Below are 16,472 nucleotides of genomic sequence, written 5' to 3'. Positions count from 1 at the left end.
GGCCAAGGTGAAGTGGCTCCCACTGGCCAACGATGAGATAATCAATAAAGATAACAACAACAGATTGAAACACAAATATGTTTAGATTGGAGTTCGTAATTATACTTAAAGGCTAATGATGATACTTAAAAATTCATTAGCCACCTTTGGAAGATGCTAGAGAACCAGCCCATTATTTTGAAAAGTGGTAAATAAAGGGAATTAAGTATTTATCTCGTCTTTCCTATACAAATTACACCCCACAGTAACCAAATCATTGATAAGTTCCTCTTTTCAGAAATAGTCCAGCTAATAAATTAAGAATGAGAAAATTAAACTATCAGCATTTTGTAACCCCTAATGAATTCATGGACCTAGTTCCATTAATACCAACAACAAACAGCAACGTATGGATCGTATTTAGATCCTATTCTGAACAAATGGTAAAACACATTTATGAGATGGGGAAATCTGAACATTGATGGAGTCTGATGATATTAGGACCAATTTCTTCAGGTGTGATAATGGTGTGGTGATTAAAGTTTTAAAGCTGTAGATAATGAAATGTTTATGAATGAGGTAATATCATGCCTGGGATTTGCTTCAAAATAATCCAGGATGAGGGGTGGGGTACAGATGAAACAAGACTGGCCATGAGTTGACAACTATTTGAAGCCAATGATGGGTACATGGGCAATCATTATACTATTCTCTTTACTTTTGAATATGTTCGAAATTTTCTGAGAAAAAAAGATTGTGGGCCAAGATTTCAATGGCACTGTTCATATTCTCAGAAGTACAGTCTTTCTAAAACTGTAGAGGACCAGTGGCTACTGCTACATACAAGCAATAAACCAGGGAAAACACCTTTCCAAACACAAAACAACACTCACTTGATTAAAACCTTGCAGAGGCCAAACGAGAGAAAAGAGGGCCTATTTATTTCCATCTGGGGGTTGAATGCCTTCCTCTCCTTTAGTTCTGCTGCCTGAACTTTCCTGGAGTCCCTGCTTCACCATCCCACCAGCCCCTATCAACACAGGTGTCTTAGTGGCAAGGCTATCTGGACACCAAACAAATATCGTACAATTCATTTTGATTTCTACTTTTCTTGCATCTCATAGAGCAAGTGGTGAGATTCATAACAAAAAGGCACACAGAGCTGTGGGGTTACATGAGGCTAATCACATCGGATTCTATGGTTTATCAGCTTAGACACACACTTTGGAGGAGGAGTGCAGGCCGTCACACCCTATGTGTTAACTCTGTAATGTATAATGTATAAATTAAACAATGCAAATTAAACAACAGGAGAAGGGCCAAGGGGTCAGCGTCCTTTCTGGCTCTCAAGATTCATCTTCCTGTAGAAAATGCCTATTTAATAAATTTGAATTTTGGAGTGACAATGTGTTTCATCAATACAAATTCTGTGTATAGTGATTCTGAAGGCAACAAATCAGGGAGAAAGGCTCAAACTAAAAAATAAAAATGGTTATTTATTTAGCTTTTTGGAAATATAAATAACACGACAGGAAAAAACAAAAATGGACATTCTATATGACTGATCATTTCCAGGCATAGCATTTATTCATGAAAAAATAAATTTTATTATTTTCTATCTGATTTCTCTCCAGCTTTGACTACATGGGCGCCCTAGTGGCACAGCTGTTCAGCATTCGGCTGCTAACCAAAAGGTTGGCAGTTCGAAATCACCACCTACTCCCTGGAAACCCTACGGGGCAGTTCTATTCTGTCCTATAGGGTTGCTATGAAATCGGCATTGACTCCACGATAACGGGTCTTTGACTACATGGGTGCTTTTGGGAAGCCTGAATCCCTAACAAGATGTCACAGCTCCACCAGCTCCTCCAGTACAGCTGAGTGAGGTTAAAGTCCTGCTCCTATAGAGGAATACATTTCTGTCCTTAAGGGTTCTGAGCCAGACCCCCAGGAACTTAAAAAACAGGTGCTTTCATTAGAACCCTTCTAACTTGGGGAAAATCCAGCCACTGTCTGTTTAATCACGATCAAATTTGGGCACAGGTACTCCTTCAGGTTTTCTAAGCTCTCAATATGGATACCAAGCTAGGCCACAGTCTTTTCTGGCAGCTCAGCCTGCAGCCAAATGCCATCTTCCTTAGCAGCAGCCTCCCAAGCTGCACCAAAGGAGGGATTAACAAAACTACAGATAAAGAGCATTTTTTTCACCTTTCTTCCTGGAAATTATGAGGGCTCTCTGGGTAGAAGGTAAGGAAATTTTGCATCAACCTTGCCTTTAGCGCATGAGGGCAGCTAAATCCAGCCAGCACACACCCATATTGAGTGTATGTGAGTACTTAACCATCACCACACAAGGAAGTTAGAGTCAATTACCAAGTCACTCTGGACCAAGCCCCTCAAAACAGAGGCAAATCTGGGGAACAAAGGCCACTGACTGTGTTACCAGTTAACCACAGTTCACCTAGGTCCTTTCCTGAAGAACCATATTAATCTCCTGATTCAAGAGGCACCTCTGGCCAGGACAGAGCACAGAAGGGAAACACAGTTTCAGGGTAGGGTGAAGCCACAGAGTTCAAAGGTTCTGGGTTAGTCAAGCATAAGACGATGGCAGCATCTCTAATATTTAGAGCTGGAACGGGCCTTGGCTGGACCACACTCCTGGAGCATCTTTACTAATGCAGCTTAATAGCGGTTGCCCAGATGTCGTTGCTGGGGAGCGGAGGAAGGACCCATCCTTGGGGAACGGAGTTGCCTTTGGGATGATCAGATGGCACCAGGTACTGATCCCAATCATGCCTTAATAAGAACATTGTACAACAACTGCTTATTTCTGTTTTATTCTCAGCAAGGTGTTCAGCAACTAAATATTCTATTTCTAGGACTTAGTTTTGACTAAGGTAGTAATCCATTATAGAACTTGTTCCTAAAATTATGCAAAAAACTGTATTTCTTTAATGTACACATGGGGAGGGGGCAACTCTAAAAATAAGAATGGATAACCAAATAATGAATATACACATGTTTAACAGCTAAGGCTTGTATATAAGCCAAAAATGCCTTTTTCCCAGAATATAAACTTGGTATGCTAAACAGCATTCTTTTCTAAGAATCACACATCATTAGAGCTCTGGAAGGGATCTCAGAGATTACTTAGTTTTGTGGTTTTCAAACCATGCTTTGAAGACCCCTAGAGCCCAGTATATGCTTTTAGGGACTCTAGAAATAACAAAGTGTTTTCAGTTAACAACAGATTTAAACCACCCAGGAAACCATTCATTCTGTTTTGCATAGCGTTTTCTCAAAAGACTGCATTTGAGACGAGTGCGGCTGCTAGTTCTGAAGGCCACCATTCCAGCCCACCGTCTTCACCTTATAGATGAGGAAAGTGAGACCCAAAGAGCTGAGAACACTTCCCAGCTCATCAGTAACTGCAAGTTAAGATGAGAGTCCAGTTCCCCTTGTTCTTCACTTTCTTGGCTTTGACTTTTAAGAGCTCGGAAGCCAGTATGGGTCTCAAACAGTCTCCACAGGCAAGAACCCCAGGGTGGGCTTCTCTTCCTTGGTCTGTTTAGCACCAGAGAAGAGAATCAGGAAAGAGAAGCCAATGCTTTAAATGAATCTAACAGCTCTAGCATGGGAAAATACAGAAGGGCCAACAATAACCAGAGTTTATGTTTCCTCACCTGTTAAAACAGGGACACCACCATCCCCTTTCTCAAGGATTAATGAGAACTAAACAAGATGTACGTGGCATCAGTGAACAATGACAATATTATAGGCCCATAAAGAACTTTAAAAAAAGATACAGTAATAGACCTCAACAATGTAATAAGCACTTCATCAACTGCTTCCTGCTACCCATGGGAAAGGTAGCACGTTGGAGAGCCTGCCCCTTTTACCTTATCTGGATGAGCGCTGGCACGGAGTGTTCAGCTTGGAGGTAATACTGTCGGAAAGGCTGCAAGAGGTGAGCAAGTGGGAACTCATCTGAGAAAGAAAGGCAAAATACCACATCATCATGCTTTATATCCAGAGTTTATTTCTCAAGACAAGGTGACTGGGCCTGTGATTGTGACAATATGATCAAATGTGTTTCATCTTTATCCATTAATCCCATGATACAGTAAATCCTGAATGTCTCATTTGTTGCCTTCTACCCCTCAGCTTAAGAAACCTTGGTGGTTGCTAACTGAAAGGTTGGCAGTTCAAACCCACCCAGTTGCTCATGGGAGAAAAGACCTGATGATCTGCTCCTGTAAAGATTATAGCCAAGAAAACCCTCTGGGGCAGTTCTACTCTGTCACATGACATTGTGATTAGTGGAAAACTGACTCAACAGCACCTAACAACAATAACACCCCTTAGCTTAAGCTGAGATTATCTATGATGAGAAGGGCCAAGTTAGTCTTTTCCTTACAGAGGAACTTACCTGGATCCCCAAATAACTTGGACTCAATTTCACGCTTCTGAAGTAAAATTTTCTCCTTTTCTTTTCTTTGCTTCTTTTCCAATTCTCTTTTCCTCTCCTCCTCTTGTTCTCCTTCCAGCATAACTCTGAGGGCTCTCTCTTCAGCTTCATACAGTTCAGAGCGTTTTTTAATGAGTCTTCTCAGTCGCTGCAGATGATGCTCAAAAGTTTCATCTGCTGAGACAGGAGGACAGACCCCTGGGCGGAGAGATCCAAATGGCATTTTAGATGCTATTTTTCAGATACCCAGATTAGAACACACCCGTGTTCTAATAATCAGACTCAAAGTCCTATCTATGAGTTTGCTTAAGGTTTGTGAATTCTACCCAATTTTCAAGGCTCAATTTGGCTTTCTGGAGTATACAATTACTGTGATCCTGGCCCAACTTTCTCTGAACTCCTCACTTAACCCTTGATTTTGTTTATACTGAGTGGCCCTGATCTTCCAGTTAGACAGTGAGCTCACTAAAGGCAGGAACTTACATGTGAGATGAACAACGTTCCCTCTGACTGAGCCTGAAGTTTTGGAAGCGCACACTTCGAGTGGTGAAGAAGACACACTTAACTGGCTACACTGACACACAGTCCACTGCTGGCAGAGGTAGTCAATAGCCTCTGTCTGCCTGGTTTTAGCACTGAAAGTTGCATGTCCTGGGAAACTTCTCAGTACCGAGAAAACCAAACGGTTGGTCACCCCGGTTAACTGTGAGGTCAGCTAACAGTACAGTTAACATTTAGGAAGCGACAATTGGCACTATTTGATCATGAACTGCTTAATAGGTGAAATCAAAGTATTACTGCTGCACAGAGTTAAAAAGATGTCTATGCTTTTTCAGAGATACATATATAAGCACCTGGGGGAAGTGATATGTCTGGGATTAGCTTTAGTTCAGCAAGGAAATATGGGAAAATCTTGAAAATTATTTAATTTCGATGATTAGTATTTAGGAATTCTTTTTTTGTGCATGTGTGCAATTTTTCATGAAAGGAATGCTCAGTGAATATTCAAGTGGATTGTAGGTCAGCTCACTGTTGTAACAGCCCTGCAAATAAGAGCCGATGAAGCTCCTGATGAAGCTGCTGCACGATTCAGTATCACAGATGTGGGGGTGGCCCATTTTATAAAGAAAGGTATTTATCACACAAGCATTTTAAGAACACCAGATACAAAAAAGAAAAAATCCTAATCCTTCTACCATAAGCATAATCTCCATGTTCCTTTCCAGACTTTTGTGCCCATGTATTAGCAAGTTCCCATGGTTCAACCTAACACAGATATAATTTCTATGTGGCTGTATGACCAGCATTAATTATCCACATTCTTTTTCAGTCCTCGTAATTATTTAGCAGCTCTATCCTAGTTTATCTCATCAATGCGCCATAATTTACTTAACAAGCAGCAAGCTCAGGGGTCCTCAGGGCTCCCCTCACTTCTGACCTCTTGGCTCTCACTATCCCGGTGGGTTGGATAATTCACTAGGACAACTGAAGAACTCAGGAAAGTGCTATACTGAGGGTTACAGTTTTATTAAAGCAAAAAGGACACAAATGAAGAGATGCATAGGGCAAGGTCTAGGAGGGTTCCCAATGCAGAGCTTCTATGTCCCCAGAAAGGAGATGGTACCCTCCCACACACATCGATCGATGTCTTTCACCAACCAGGAGGCCATGGAGCTTGCGTCCAGAGCTTTTACTGTGTGTCTTATTAGTAATTCAAACACCAGCTACTCTCTCTCGAGGTTGGTTAATAACACAGGTCATCAAGAGGTGGGTCTTTCAAGGGTCAACTTCAGTGAAGGTAAGGACAACACACGATATATGGGAAGTCAACACAACTGGACCAAAGCAAAGCAGTTTCCCAGACACATCTGAACACTTTGAAGGACAGAGGAGCTGGAGCCTGGAGAACATAGTTTCAGGGGACATCTAGGTCAACTGGCATAACAGTTTATAAAGGAAATGTTCTATATCCTACTGTGGTGAGTAGCATCTGGAGTCTTAAAACCTTTCAAGCAGCCACCTAAGACATCTATTGGTCCTATCCCACTCAGAGCAAAGGAGGATGAAGAAAATCAAAGACATAAGGAAAATACTAGGCCAAAGGACTAAAGGACCAAATGAACCAGAGACTCCACCAGCCTGAGACCAGAAGAACTAGATGGTGTCCGGCTACCACCAATAACCACCCTGACAGGGAACACAACAGAGCCCTGGACAGAGTAGGAGAAAAATGTAGAACAAAATTCAAATTCACGTAAAAAGACCAAACTTAATGGCCTGACAGACTGAAGAAACCATGGGAACTATGGCTCCCAGACACTCTGTTAACCCAGAACTGAAACCATGCTCGAAGCCCAGTCTTCAGACAAAGATTAGACAAGACTATAACACAAAAAATAATACACATGAGGAACCCAGTTCTTAGTTCAATCAGATATATGAGACCAAATGGGCAGCTCCTGTCCAAAAGCACAATGAGAAGGCAGGAAGGGACAGGAACTGGTTGAGTGGACACAGAGAGCCCAGGGTGGAAAGGGGAGTAGTATACTGTCACATTGTGGGGACTGCAACTAATGTCACAAAACAATATGTATACAAATTTCTGAATGAGAAATTAACTTGAGCTGTAAACTTTCACCTAAAGCACAATTAAAAAAAAAAAAAAGGTGGGTCTTTTTGGCCTGGCCAGCTCCTCCCAAGAGTCACCTCATTAGCATAACCTGCTGGGTTACACGTAGTCTGGAGCCCTCATCAGACACCTATGATAATTGGGGAAATTCTTAAGTTTTAGAGGTTATTTCTCAGGAACAAAGACCAAATTCACATAAACCCCAAAGCTCCCAGCATGCGTGCAAGCACACACACGCATGTGCACACACACACACATGCGCGCGCACACACACACACACACAGCCAGCCAGATAACAATCTTGCTTTCTTCACAGGGGATCTTTTAATAAATTGACCTCATTGTTTCTTTTTCATCTCCTATTCACTCTATTCTAGTCTGCCTTCTACCCTACCCCTACCACTCCACTGAAATACCCCTAGCAATGGGAAATTTGTGCTCTGCTGGGTACTAATTGCCATGGATGTTTCTCAGCTTTTAATTACTCAATAATAAAAATAACAACATGAAACACTCACAGCATTAACTGTGTGCCAAGGCTGTTTTAAGAGTTTATACAATACTTACTAATTTAATCCTCAAACACTCTATGGGTGGTACCTTATTATCCCCGTGTTACAAATGAGAAAACTGAGGCACAGAGAAGTTTAAGTTACCCACCCAGGATTACACGATGTCTCTAAGTATTTGCCACTTTCCAGAAGGAGGCAGGGGGTCTACTTTTTCCTCCCTGAGTCTATCTTTTCCTCTTGTCCCTCTGTTCTCTTTTGTGGCCTCCTCTTTATCCACCTTGACTTTGACATTCCCTAGGATTATGTTTTCTCAGTCTTCATCTCATGCTATACAACCTCCTTGAGGTCACTCCTACCTGTGGCTACGTGCTGATGAACTCTTAACCAGGCTGTTCTACAGATACCGCAAGCTCAACAGGTGCCAGACTAAACTCGTCAACCCGAACCTGTTCATCCTCCTCAACTAAAAAGGTACCACCATCGTTCAGTAGACCAGGCTACAACCTAGAAGTCATTTTTTCCTTTAGCTTCCATATGCTGAGTTCCTATTTTTTTTTTCATATTACTTCATTCATACTTCTTAAATCCATTTACTTCTCGCCAATTTACTGTCTGCCCCTTATCCAACCCTGCCCAGACTACAATAGTCTTACCAGTCTCTCTCCCTCCCTCTCTCCCTTGCTCTTGGATGCTCCGAATCTTTTTCCACGCTGCCAGCACTGATCTTTCTCATCTTTTCTCTCTCCAGTTAAAATCCTTCAATGGTACCTCACGGCTTTAAGCATAAGGTGGGAACTCTAGCCAAGCCCATTAGACACTTTGCAATGTGGCCCTGCTCATGTATCAGCTTCAATTCTCAGCATTTACTTGGAGATGCACATGTTTTGAAGAGAGCAAGTTAGGAAGCTGCTAGTTTCCTTCTAAAATTTCCCCCCTTTTTTGGGCAGCTATTTAACCACAAGGTGAGGAAGACTAATCTGGAGAAATTACGCTGGTAAATTCACTTGGCAGGAGTTTACTGACCACTCACTCATGGGGGATGTGAGGTGGGGAAATATTAAATAGTAGTCCTCAGGTTTTTGCTTTCTAATAAGGAAGAGATAAAGTGTCTTAGTTAACTAGTGCTGCTATAACAGAAATACCACAAGTGAGAACTGGATGGTGCCCAGCTACCATTACTGAATGTTTTGATCAAAGATTCCATAGAAAAATCCTGATCAAACGGGGAAAGATACAGAATTCAAATTCTCATGGACTCCAGACTTCACAGAGCCATGAAGGTGGGATGAACCCCTGAAACTACTTCCCTGAGATAATCTTTAAACCTTAAGCCATAAATATCCCCTGAAGTCTTCTTAAAACCAAGCAACAGTTTAACGTAACTAGAGAAAAATGTCTGCCTTGAGCATTGTGCTCTTTTAAGAACTATCTATATGGAATCAAACTGACAACAGCAACTTGAAACATTAGGTAGGAACCTTAAGGGGCAGCGAATTTATATTAATGGAGGAGGAACAACTCAGAAAGAGGGTGAGAATGGTTACACAACTCGAAAAATGTAATCAATTTCACTAAATGGTACATGTAAAAACTGTTGAATTGGTGTATGTTTCACTGTGTATATTCTCAATGAGAAAATAAATAAAATTATATATATGTATATATAAAAAAAAGAAATACAAGTGGGTGGCTTTAATAAACAGAAATCTCTCATAGTTTAGGAGGCTAGAAGACTGAATTCAGGGCACTGGCTCTAGCGGAAGGCTTTCTGTCTGCTCTGGGGGAAGGTTCTTGTTTCTATTCAGCTTCTATTCCTAGGTTCCTTGGCGATCATGTGCCTTGTATCTTCTCCATCCATTTGTGCTTGCTTCTCTGTGCCTAATCTGCTCTTTTTATATCTTAAAGGTGATTAGCTTAAAACACATCCTACACTGATATGGTCTCTTAACATACAAAGAAAACCCATTCCCAAGTGGGATTATAACCACAAGTGTAGACGTTCGGATTTACAACACATATTTTTGAGAAACACAATTCAATTCATAATATATGGGTAAACACAGCAGATGCTAACTCCCCTCTGACTATTCATGAGTACCCCAGAAGTACTACAATGCGGTCATCTGTATTGACTCTGAGATTATATCTGAGTCAGCCACTCTGTAGTATGCTGGAAGGCCAACGCCAATCACTTAGCTAGTTAATGAGCCTGCCTCACTGTATGAGGGTCATATCCTGACAAAACTTAATCAAGAGTCTGAAAGAGTCACAGTTTTCATTTATATTTTAAACTACACAGGGGAAACCATTTGCTATGGTGATACCTGATTGTGTACTCTAAAATATCCCTGATGAATGTCAAAGGTCTATCAGTAAGGCAGCCTGTGGTCCACACCAGGTACAAGTGACAAGGAGCAGGAGGTCACCTCAGCCCAGATGAGGGCAGACTTCCTGGAGGATGCTGCATCTGTATTTGGTTTTGAAGAATAGTGAGGGCTTAAAATGGTAAAGATGGGGACTGAGGGCCCTCCAGACAAACTGGCAGGAGCAAAGATCTGGATAGGCAAATGGAAAGCATGACTGGGGACTTCTAGAACACCAACAAGGCGGGAGTAAATTTTTGAGGAGAGGCTTGGACTGCCTGGCTAGTCTGGCACTCCTTGCAGAGACCACTGAAGTCTTCTGAGCCCAGAAGTGACATTCAGGGAAGCTGGGAAGCTCTGTACACTCTGCAGGGCACTCCCTAGCCTGTCCAACCATTTCATCAGCACTGAGTTCCTACAGGTGCTACCCAGGGCTAAACATCTTCCAAGGCTTCCTGCTTCAGAAGCTCTGAGCTACTGCTAACAAGCCCAGGAAAAGTATCAAGCGTTTTTGCTTCAAAAATATCTGGGGGGCTGTGGTAAAGAAGGGCAAGAACTGCAAGTGGAAATGCAAAGCCACAGTTACCTTTCCTCGCTGCAGCCTCTTTCCTCAGCTTCCTCAATTTCTCCAAGGCCCGAAGAAGGTCCACCATTCTTTTGGTGTCTGCTTGTTTTCTCCTCACTTCAGACAGGACGCCATCAGCAGCAGCTTTGAGTTCCTGCTCCTGGAGGTGAACCAGAGCCCACAAGACCTATCATCAGGAACAACGTTATGGCAGAGAACAGCTGCCTGACAGGTCAGATTTCAGGGAATCAGACAACACCAGGGTTAAGACAGACTATACTGGATCTACATCTCAATTTCCTGGGCCTTGCATAACAACTCTCTACACTGGCCCAGCCAAGGGGTCAACCCCTTCCACTGATGACACAACTCTCATCTCAAAGGAGAATCGCTTCTCTCTGTAGTTTCCATGTGGGCACTGGTCTTTGTTTCTTCCTCAGTGTTTCTCTAAGTGTGGTCCAAGGAACAGGGCTCCCTTGTTAAAAATGCACCTTTTAGACGTGAAGATTCAGACTCTCATGGAAGATAAGGAAGGGGCTGAAGAGGCCCAGGACTCTACAAAGCTCTCCAAGTGACAACCAACACACAGAGTTTGTATCCCACCGCTCTAGCATCATAAGGATCTCTTCCACATGACAGCCTTTCAAACATCTGAAAGACCACTATCCCACTCTTCTTCAGTTGGACTAAAATAACCATGGTTTCTCAAGCCACTTCTCATGGGACATTCATCACCACAGGTGGTGAGGGGGGGCCTCCTGCCTAAACTTCTCTCTCTCATCTGTCAAAAAAGTGCCTGTAATTCCATTGTTACAGCCACAGCATGCTGCTTCACTCTTCGGCTTGTATTACTCCCCCTCCCTGCAACTGATGCTCTCACATGGCTTTGACATTTCCTTCAAGACTCAGCTCTGACATCACTATATCGTCCAGGAAGCCTTCCCTGACGCCGTCCCCCCAGTAGATTAGATATGCCTCCTCTGGGCTCCTAAAACACATACAGTTGAAATCCTAACACACACCATGCTGTACTGACATGATCCCCCACGGGGTTCTAAGCCCCTCAAGGACAAAGGCAATGTCTTATTCATTTTAATCTCCAGGACCTGGCATCAGGCCTGGCACACAATGTGCTCTCAAGAAATGTCTCCTGAACCGAATCAAACGTTCTGAGGTTAAGGTGTTGCCTCTTCAGGCATTCTTCCTTAAAACACTGATATTCCTGGGGACACAATGACAAAACTTGCCATCAATACACTTCAGAATGAAGTTATAGCACATTCTAGAATGGTAGAGTATCAGACACAAGGAGAAGGAAAGAAGACTCTAGCTGGTTATGGACAGTGGAGGGAGAGGCAAAGAAAACCCCAGAGGCTCTCAAAGTAAGGAGAATGAATGCCTTAAACAACCACCTGATCAATTTCCAATTTCACCCTGGCCCTATGTGGAGCCTGAAATCAACAGGCTTTGGAATCAGACAACTTGGGCTCAAATCCCGAGTGAAACTGCCACAAACCAGTTGTGTGACACTCAGTTAACCTCTTTGTGCCTCAGTTTCCTAATCTGTAAAAGTGGGATAATACCATCTACTTTTCAGGGTTGTTATAAGGATTCAATGAACTGGTGTAGGTGACTAACTCTGCTTAAGACCTAGTATAGAGTTACTGCTCAAAAACACCATTGCTGAACCTGGGGATATGTGGTTTAAAACTCGTAAACAAATGAAAATTAAGGGAACCACCACTATTATGCCATCTGCCAATTAGGGTATATGTTCCTTGAGGCAGGGACCCAAGTTTTCTATATTTTGTATTCTTTAATCACCTAGAGCAATCCAAAACTCACGAGGACCCAGGCACTTGTTATCCTTGAATGTTAGTAAGGGGATAGAACGATGGAGCAGGAGACGGGAGGCTGTCATCCTTGCAATGCCACAGTGTGCACCCAGAGCTTTGGTGGTGTGTACTCTACCTCGTAACATACAATAAATATAGAGATATAGTATCAGGTCAGAGAAGAAGCAAGCTGTCTTTTTATTTTACGGATAAGGAAACAAAAGTTTAGCCCTAGGACACGGCAGCACAAAGCCTCATGTCCCCTCAGGCTCCAACCACCACCACCCCTGGCCCCATGCGCGTCCGCTGTTCTCACCCGCTTCTTCTCCTCCACCTCCTGCACGCACTTGACCCTCCAGCGGTCAATCTCCTGCTCACGCTCCACCGCCCGCGCGGCCTCCGCCTCTCGCTCGGCCTCGCGTTCCCGGGCCCGCTCTCGCAGCCGCAGCCGGCGGCGCCGAACCCTCTCGAGTCTCCGCCGCACCTCGCCCACATAGGCCGCCTGGGTCAGCGGCTGTAGCCTCTCGGCCAGTTCGGCGCGCAGCGGCGCGGCTTGGGCGTGCAGCAGAGCCCATGCCGCGCCGTCTGCCTCGGCCTCGCTCATGGCCCGGCCCAGGCCCCGCAGCCGCCGCACCAGGCGCAGGGCCCCGCGCAGCCGCGCGCGAACTTCGCCTAGGCTAGGCCCGGCGGGCGCGCGCGGAGGCGCCGGGCCGCCAGCTCGCCGCGGGGCTCCGAACACCGCCTCCAGCCACTGCTGGTCGCGCAGGCGCTGCAGAGCCGCCTCCCCGAGCACATCGGGCGGCGGCGGCGCCTCAGGCCAGCGCGGGTTCCAGGGCGGCCCCGGGCCCGGAGGTGGCGGCCGCGGGCGCTCGCGAGCGTCGGACCCTGGGAAGGGCCGGCACTGGGGTGGCGGCGGAGGCAACGGTGGTGGCGGCACAGGGTAGAAGTTTCCGCCGCCGCTGCCGCCACCACAGCCACCGCCGCGGGAGGCTTCCGCGGGGGCCCGGGGCTGCAGAGCCAACGGGGGCTGGAGGAAGGGGGCGGAGGCCCCCGAAAAGGGGCCAGGCCGCTGGGGAAGAGGCGGTGGGAAAGCCGAGGAGGACAGCGGTGGTGGCGGACAGCCGAAGGGAGCGGGAGGCGGCGGCTGCGGAGGCGGCGGGCCCGGACGACCCGGAGCGAAGAACGGCGGCAGAGCCATGATGACAACGGACGGACTCAAAAATGACAGGAACCTCAGCCGTTCCCGGGAGAGTCTTCCGGGAGGAAGTGACGCCATTATGACGCGCCACGCCCAGAATGCCTGGCGGTGGGCGGGCTTTCATTCGCTCTGGTAAATACTGTACTTACTAAACATCCTAGGTGTGGAGCTGATAGCGCAACGTCCAACGAAAGTTAAGACTTACAGTTTCTCACTTCGCGGAACTCACTGTCTAGTAAGGAAGATATATTATCATACAAAGAAATGTACAAAGTGCTGTACTACCAAAGAGAAACACACAGGGCAACAGAGCTTACAGAATTTGACCTAGTCAAGAAAGTTGGGGAAAATTGCCCTAATCGAACAAGCCAAATCTGTTGCCGTCGAGTCGGTCCTGACTCATAGCAACCCTGTAGGATAGAGTAGAACTGCCCTCAAAGGGTTTCCAAAGACTGTAAATCTTTATGGGAGCAGACTGCCACATCTTTCTCTTGCGGAGCCGCTGGAGGGTTCGAACCCAACCTTTGGGTTAGCAGCCGGCGCTTTAACCACTGCTCCACGGGGGCTCCTTCTGAAAGGTAAGTAGGAATTAAATAGGAGACGAGAGGGAACACGGTTCACTTGGGAACGGCATGGGAGTATGCCCAGTGGGGGGACAGAAAACCAGTATGAATGGAGCAGAGAAAGCCTGAGGGGAGCCTGGTGAGGTTAGGAACGTGGACAGGGGGCAGGGTGGTCAGGGCCTCATATCTTAAAAACAGTGGGAAGCCAGTGGAAGATTTTAAGCAGCAGAGGAAGGAGAGGACATGCTACATGATTATATTTTTAAACTTTTTTTTAAGGTAATTATAGATTCATGTACAGTTATAAGATCCTGGGTTTGTTATTGTGCAATTATAAGATTCTGGGTACTCTTTACCCAGTTTCCGCCAATGGTAACATCTTGCAAAACTGCAGTACAATATCACAGGCAGGATATTGACATTGATATAGTCAAGATACGGATCACTCCTATCACCACCAGGATCCCTCATGCTGCCCTTTTATAGCCATACCCACTTCGCTTCTGCCCCCACCCCTAGCAACCACCATCTGTTCTCCATTTCTATTATTTTTGTCCTTTGGAGAACGTTATATAAATGGAATCATACAGTAACTTTTCCGGATTTTTTTCACTCAGTATAATTACTTGGGGATTCATCCAGGTTGTTTCATAGAATAGCTGGTTCCTTTTTATTGCTGGGAAACCCTGGTGGTACAGTGGTTAAGAACTACGGCTGCCAACCAAAAGGTTGGCAGTTCGAATCCACCGGGCACTCCTTGGAAACTCTATGGGGCAGTTCTACTATATCCTATAGGGTCGATATGAGTCGGAACCCACTCGATGGCAACGGGTTTTTGGTTTTTTATTGCTGAGCAGTATTCCATGCTCTAAAAAGCCCAGGTGGTGCAAAGGTTAAGTGCTCGGCTGCTAACTGAAAACTTGGAGGTTTGGCCCCACCCAATGACTCCTAGGGAGAAAGACCTGGCCATCTGCTTCTGTAGAGATTACAACCTAGGAAACCCTGTGGGGCAATTCTACTGTCACATGAGGTCATGATGAGACTACTTGAGAGCACCTACCAACAACATTATATGATATGGATGTACCTACCACATTTTGTCTAACCATTCACCCCTTGGAGGACATCTGGGTTGTTTTCAGTTTTGGGCTATTATGAATAAAGCTGCTATAAACATTCATGCACAGGCTTTTGTGTAAGCATAAATCTTCATATTCTGGGATAAATGCCCAGCAGTTCAGTTGCTGGGATGCATGGTAGTTGCATAGTTTGTCTTGTAAGCAATTGCCAAATGGTTTCCCAGAGTGGCCATACCGTTTTACATTTCCACCAGAAACGTACAAGTGATCCAGTTTCTTTGCATCCTTGCTAGCATTTTGTTTTACTCTTTTTTTAGGCATTCTGATTGGAATATCGTTATCTCATTGTGGTTTTAATTTGCATTTCTCTGATGGTTGATTAGGAGCCCTTGTGGCACAGCTTTTAGGCACCTGGCTGCTAACAGAAAGGTCAACAGTTTTAACCCAGTCACTCCGTTGGAGGAAGATGTGGCAGTCTGCTTCTGTAAAGATTTACAGCCTTGAAAACCCTATGGGGTACTTCTACGCTATCCTATAATTTCGGTATCAGTCGGAATCAACTAGACAGCAGTGGGTTTGGTTTTGGAATGGCTAATATTGAACACCTTTTCATATGCTTATTTGCAATTTGTATATTTTAATTGAAATGTCTGTTCATGTCTTTTGCACATTTTCTATTTTTTTTCCTACTGTTTAGAGGGTTCTTTATATATTGTAGATACTAGTCCTTTGATCCATGGTTTACAGATATTCTGTCCTAGTCTGTAGCTTGTCTTTCATCCTCTTAATAGGCTTTTTTGCAGAGCAAGTTCTCAATTTTGATGAAGTCCAGTTTATCGGTTTTTCCTTTTATGGATTATGCTTTCGCTGTCAGGTCTAAGGGCTCTTTGCCTAGCCCTTGATTGTTAAATTTTCTCCTGTGGTTTTTCTAAAACTTTTGTAGGTTTAAAGTCTGTGATGCATTTTGAGTTAATTTTTGCACAAGGTATGAGAGACTTAGGTCAAGGCATAACCAAAAACCCGTTGCCATTGAGTCAATTCTGACTCCTAGTGACCCTGTAGGACAGAGCAGAACTGCCACAGGGTTTCCAAGGCTGTAAATCTTTATGGAGCTGACTGCCACATCTTTTTCCAGAGAAGCTGCCGGTGTGTTCAAACCACCGACCTTTCTGTTAGCAGCAGAGCACTTTAACCACTGCACCACCAGGGCATGGGAAGTGCTTAATAAATGTTTGATGGCAAAATGAAACAGGGCATGTCCATCATCCAGTTACCTTGCTG

At 44.7% G+C, this 16,472-nt stretch overlaps 1 protein-coding gene across 1 annotated transcript; it reads right to left on the bottom strand.

Annotated features, from left to right (window-relative positions):
- Positions 1 to 1,547: 1,547 nt before the first annotated feature.
- PDCD7 (programmed cell death 7) lies at positions 1,548 to 13,609 on the bottom strand. Its single transcript, XM_003418365.4, has 5 exons — positions 12,668 to 13,609; positions 10,538 to 10,676; positions 4,409 to 4,645; positions 3,879 to 3,966; positions 1,548 to 2,775 (listed from the first exon to the last, which is right to left on the bottom strand). Exons 1-5 carry the CDS (start codon positions 13,547 to 13,549, stop codon positions 2,652 to 2,654), a joined length of 1,470 nt encoding a protein of 489 aa, XP_003418413.3. The 5' UTR covers positions 13,550 to 13,609; the 3' UTR covers positions 1,548 to 2,651.
- Positions 13,610 to 16,472: the final 2,863 nt, after the last annotated feature.

Source organism: Loxodonta africana, chromosome 13 (assembly GCF_030014295.1).
Source record: "Loxodonta africana isolate mLoxAfr1 chromosome 13, mLoxAfr1.hap2, whole genome shotgun sequence".
Lineage (NCBI taxonomy): Eukaryota > Metazoa > Chordata > Mammalia > Proboscidea > Elephantidae > Loxodonta > Loxodonta africana.
Note: the sequence above shows the minus strand (reverse complement) of the source record. Positions and strands in the feature narration are given on the sequence as shown.

Bases quoted from the DNA above. Each gene is read 5' to 3' on its own strand.
- PDCD7 (XM_003418365.4), bottom strand. From the start codon at position 13,549: ATGGCTCTGCCGCCGTTCTTCGCTCCGGGTCGTCCGGGCCCGCCGCCT. The intron at 10,677-12,667 runs GTGAGAACAGCG...GTTCACCTCCAG, and splicing joins AGGTGGAGGAGAAGAAGCGG to GAGCAGGAACTCAAAGCTGC. The intron at 4,646-10,537 runs GTAACTGTGGCT...CTCTCCGCCCAG, and splicing joins AGAGGCTGCAGCGAGGAAAG to GGGTCTGTCCTCCTGTCTCA.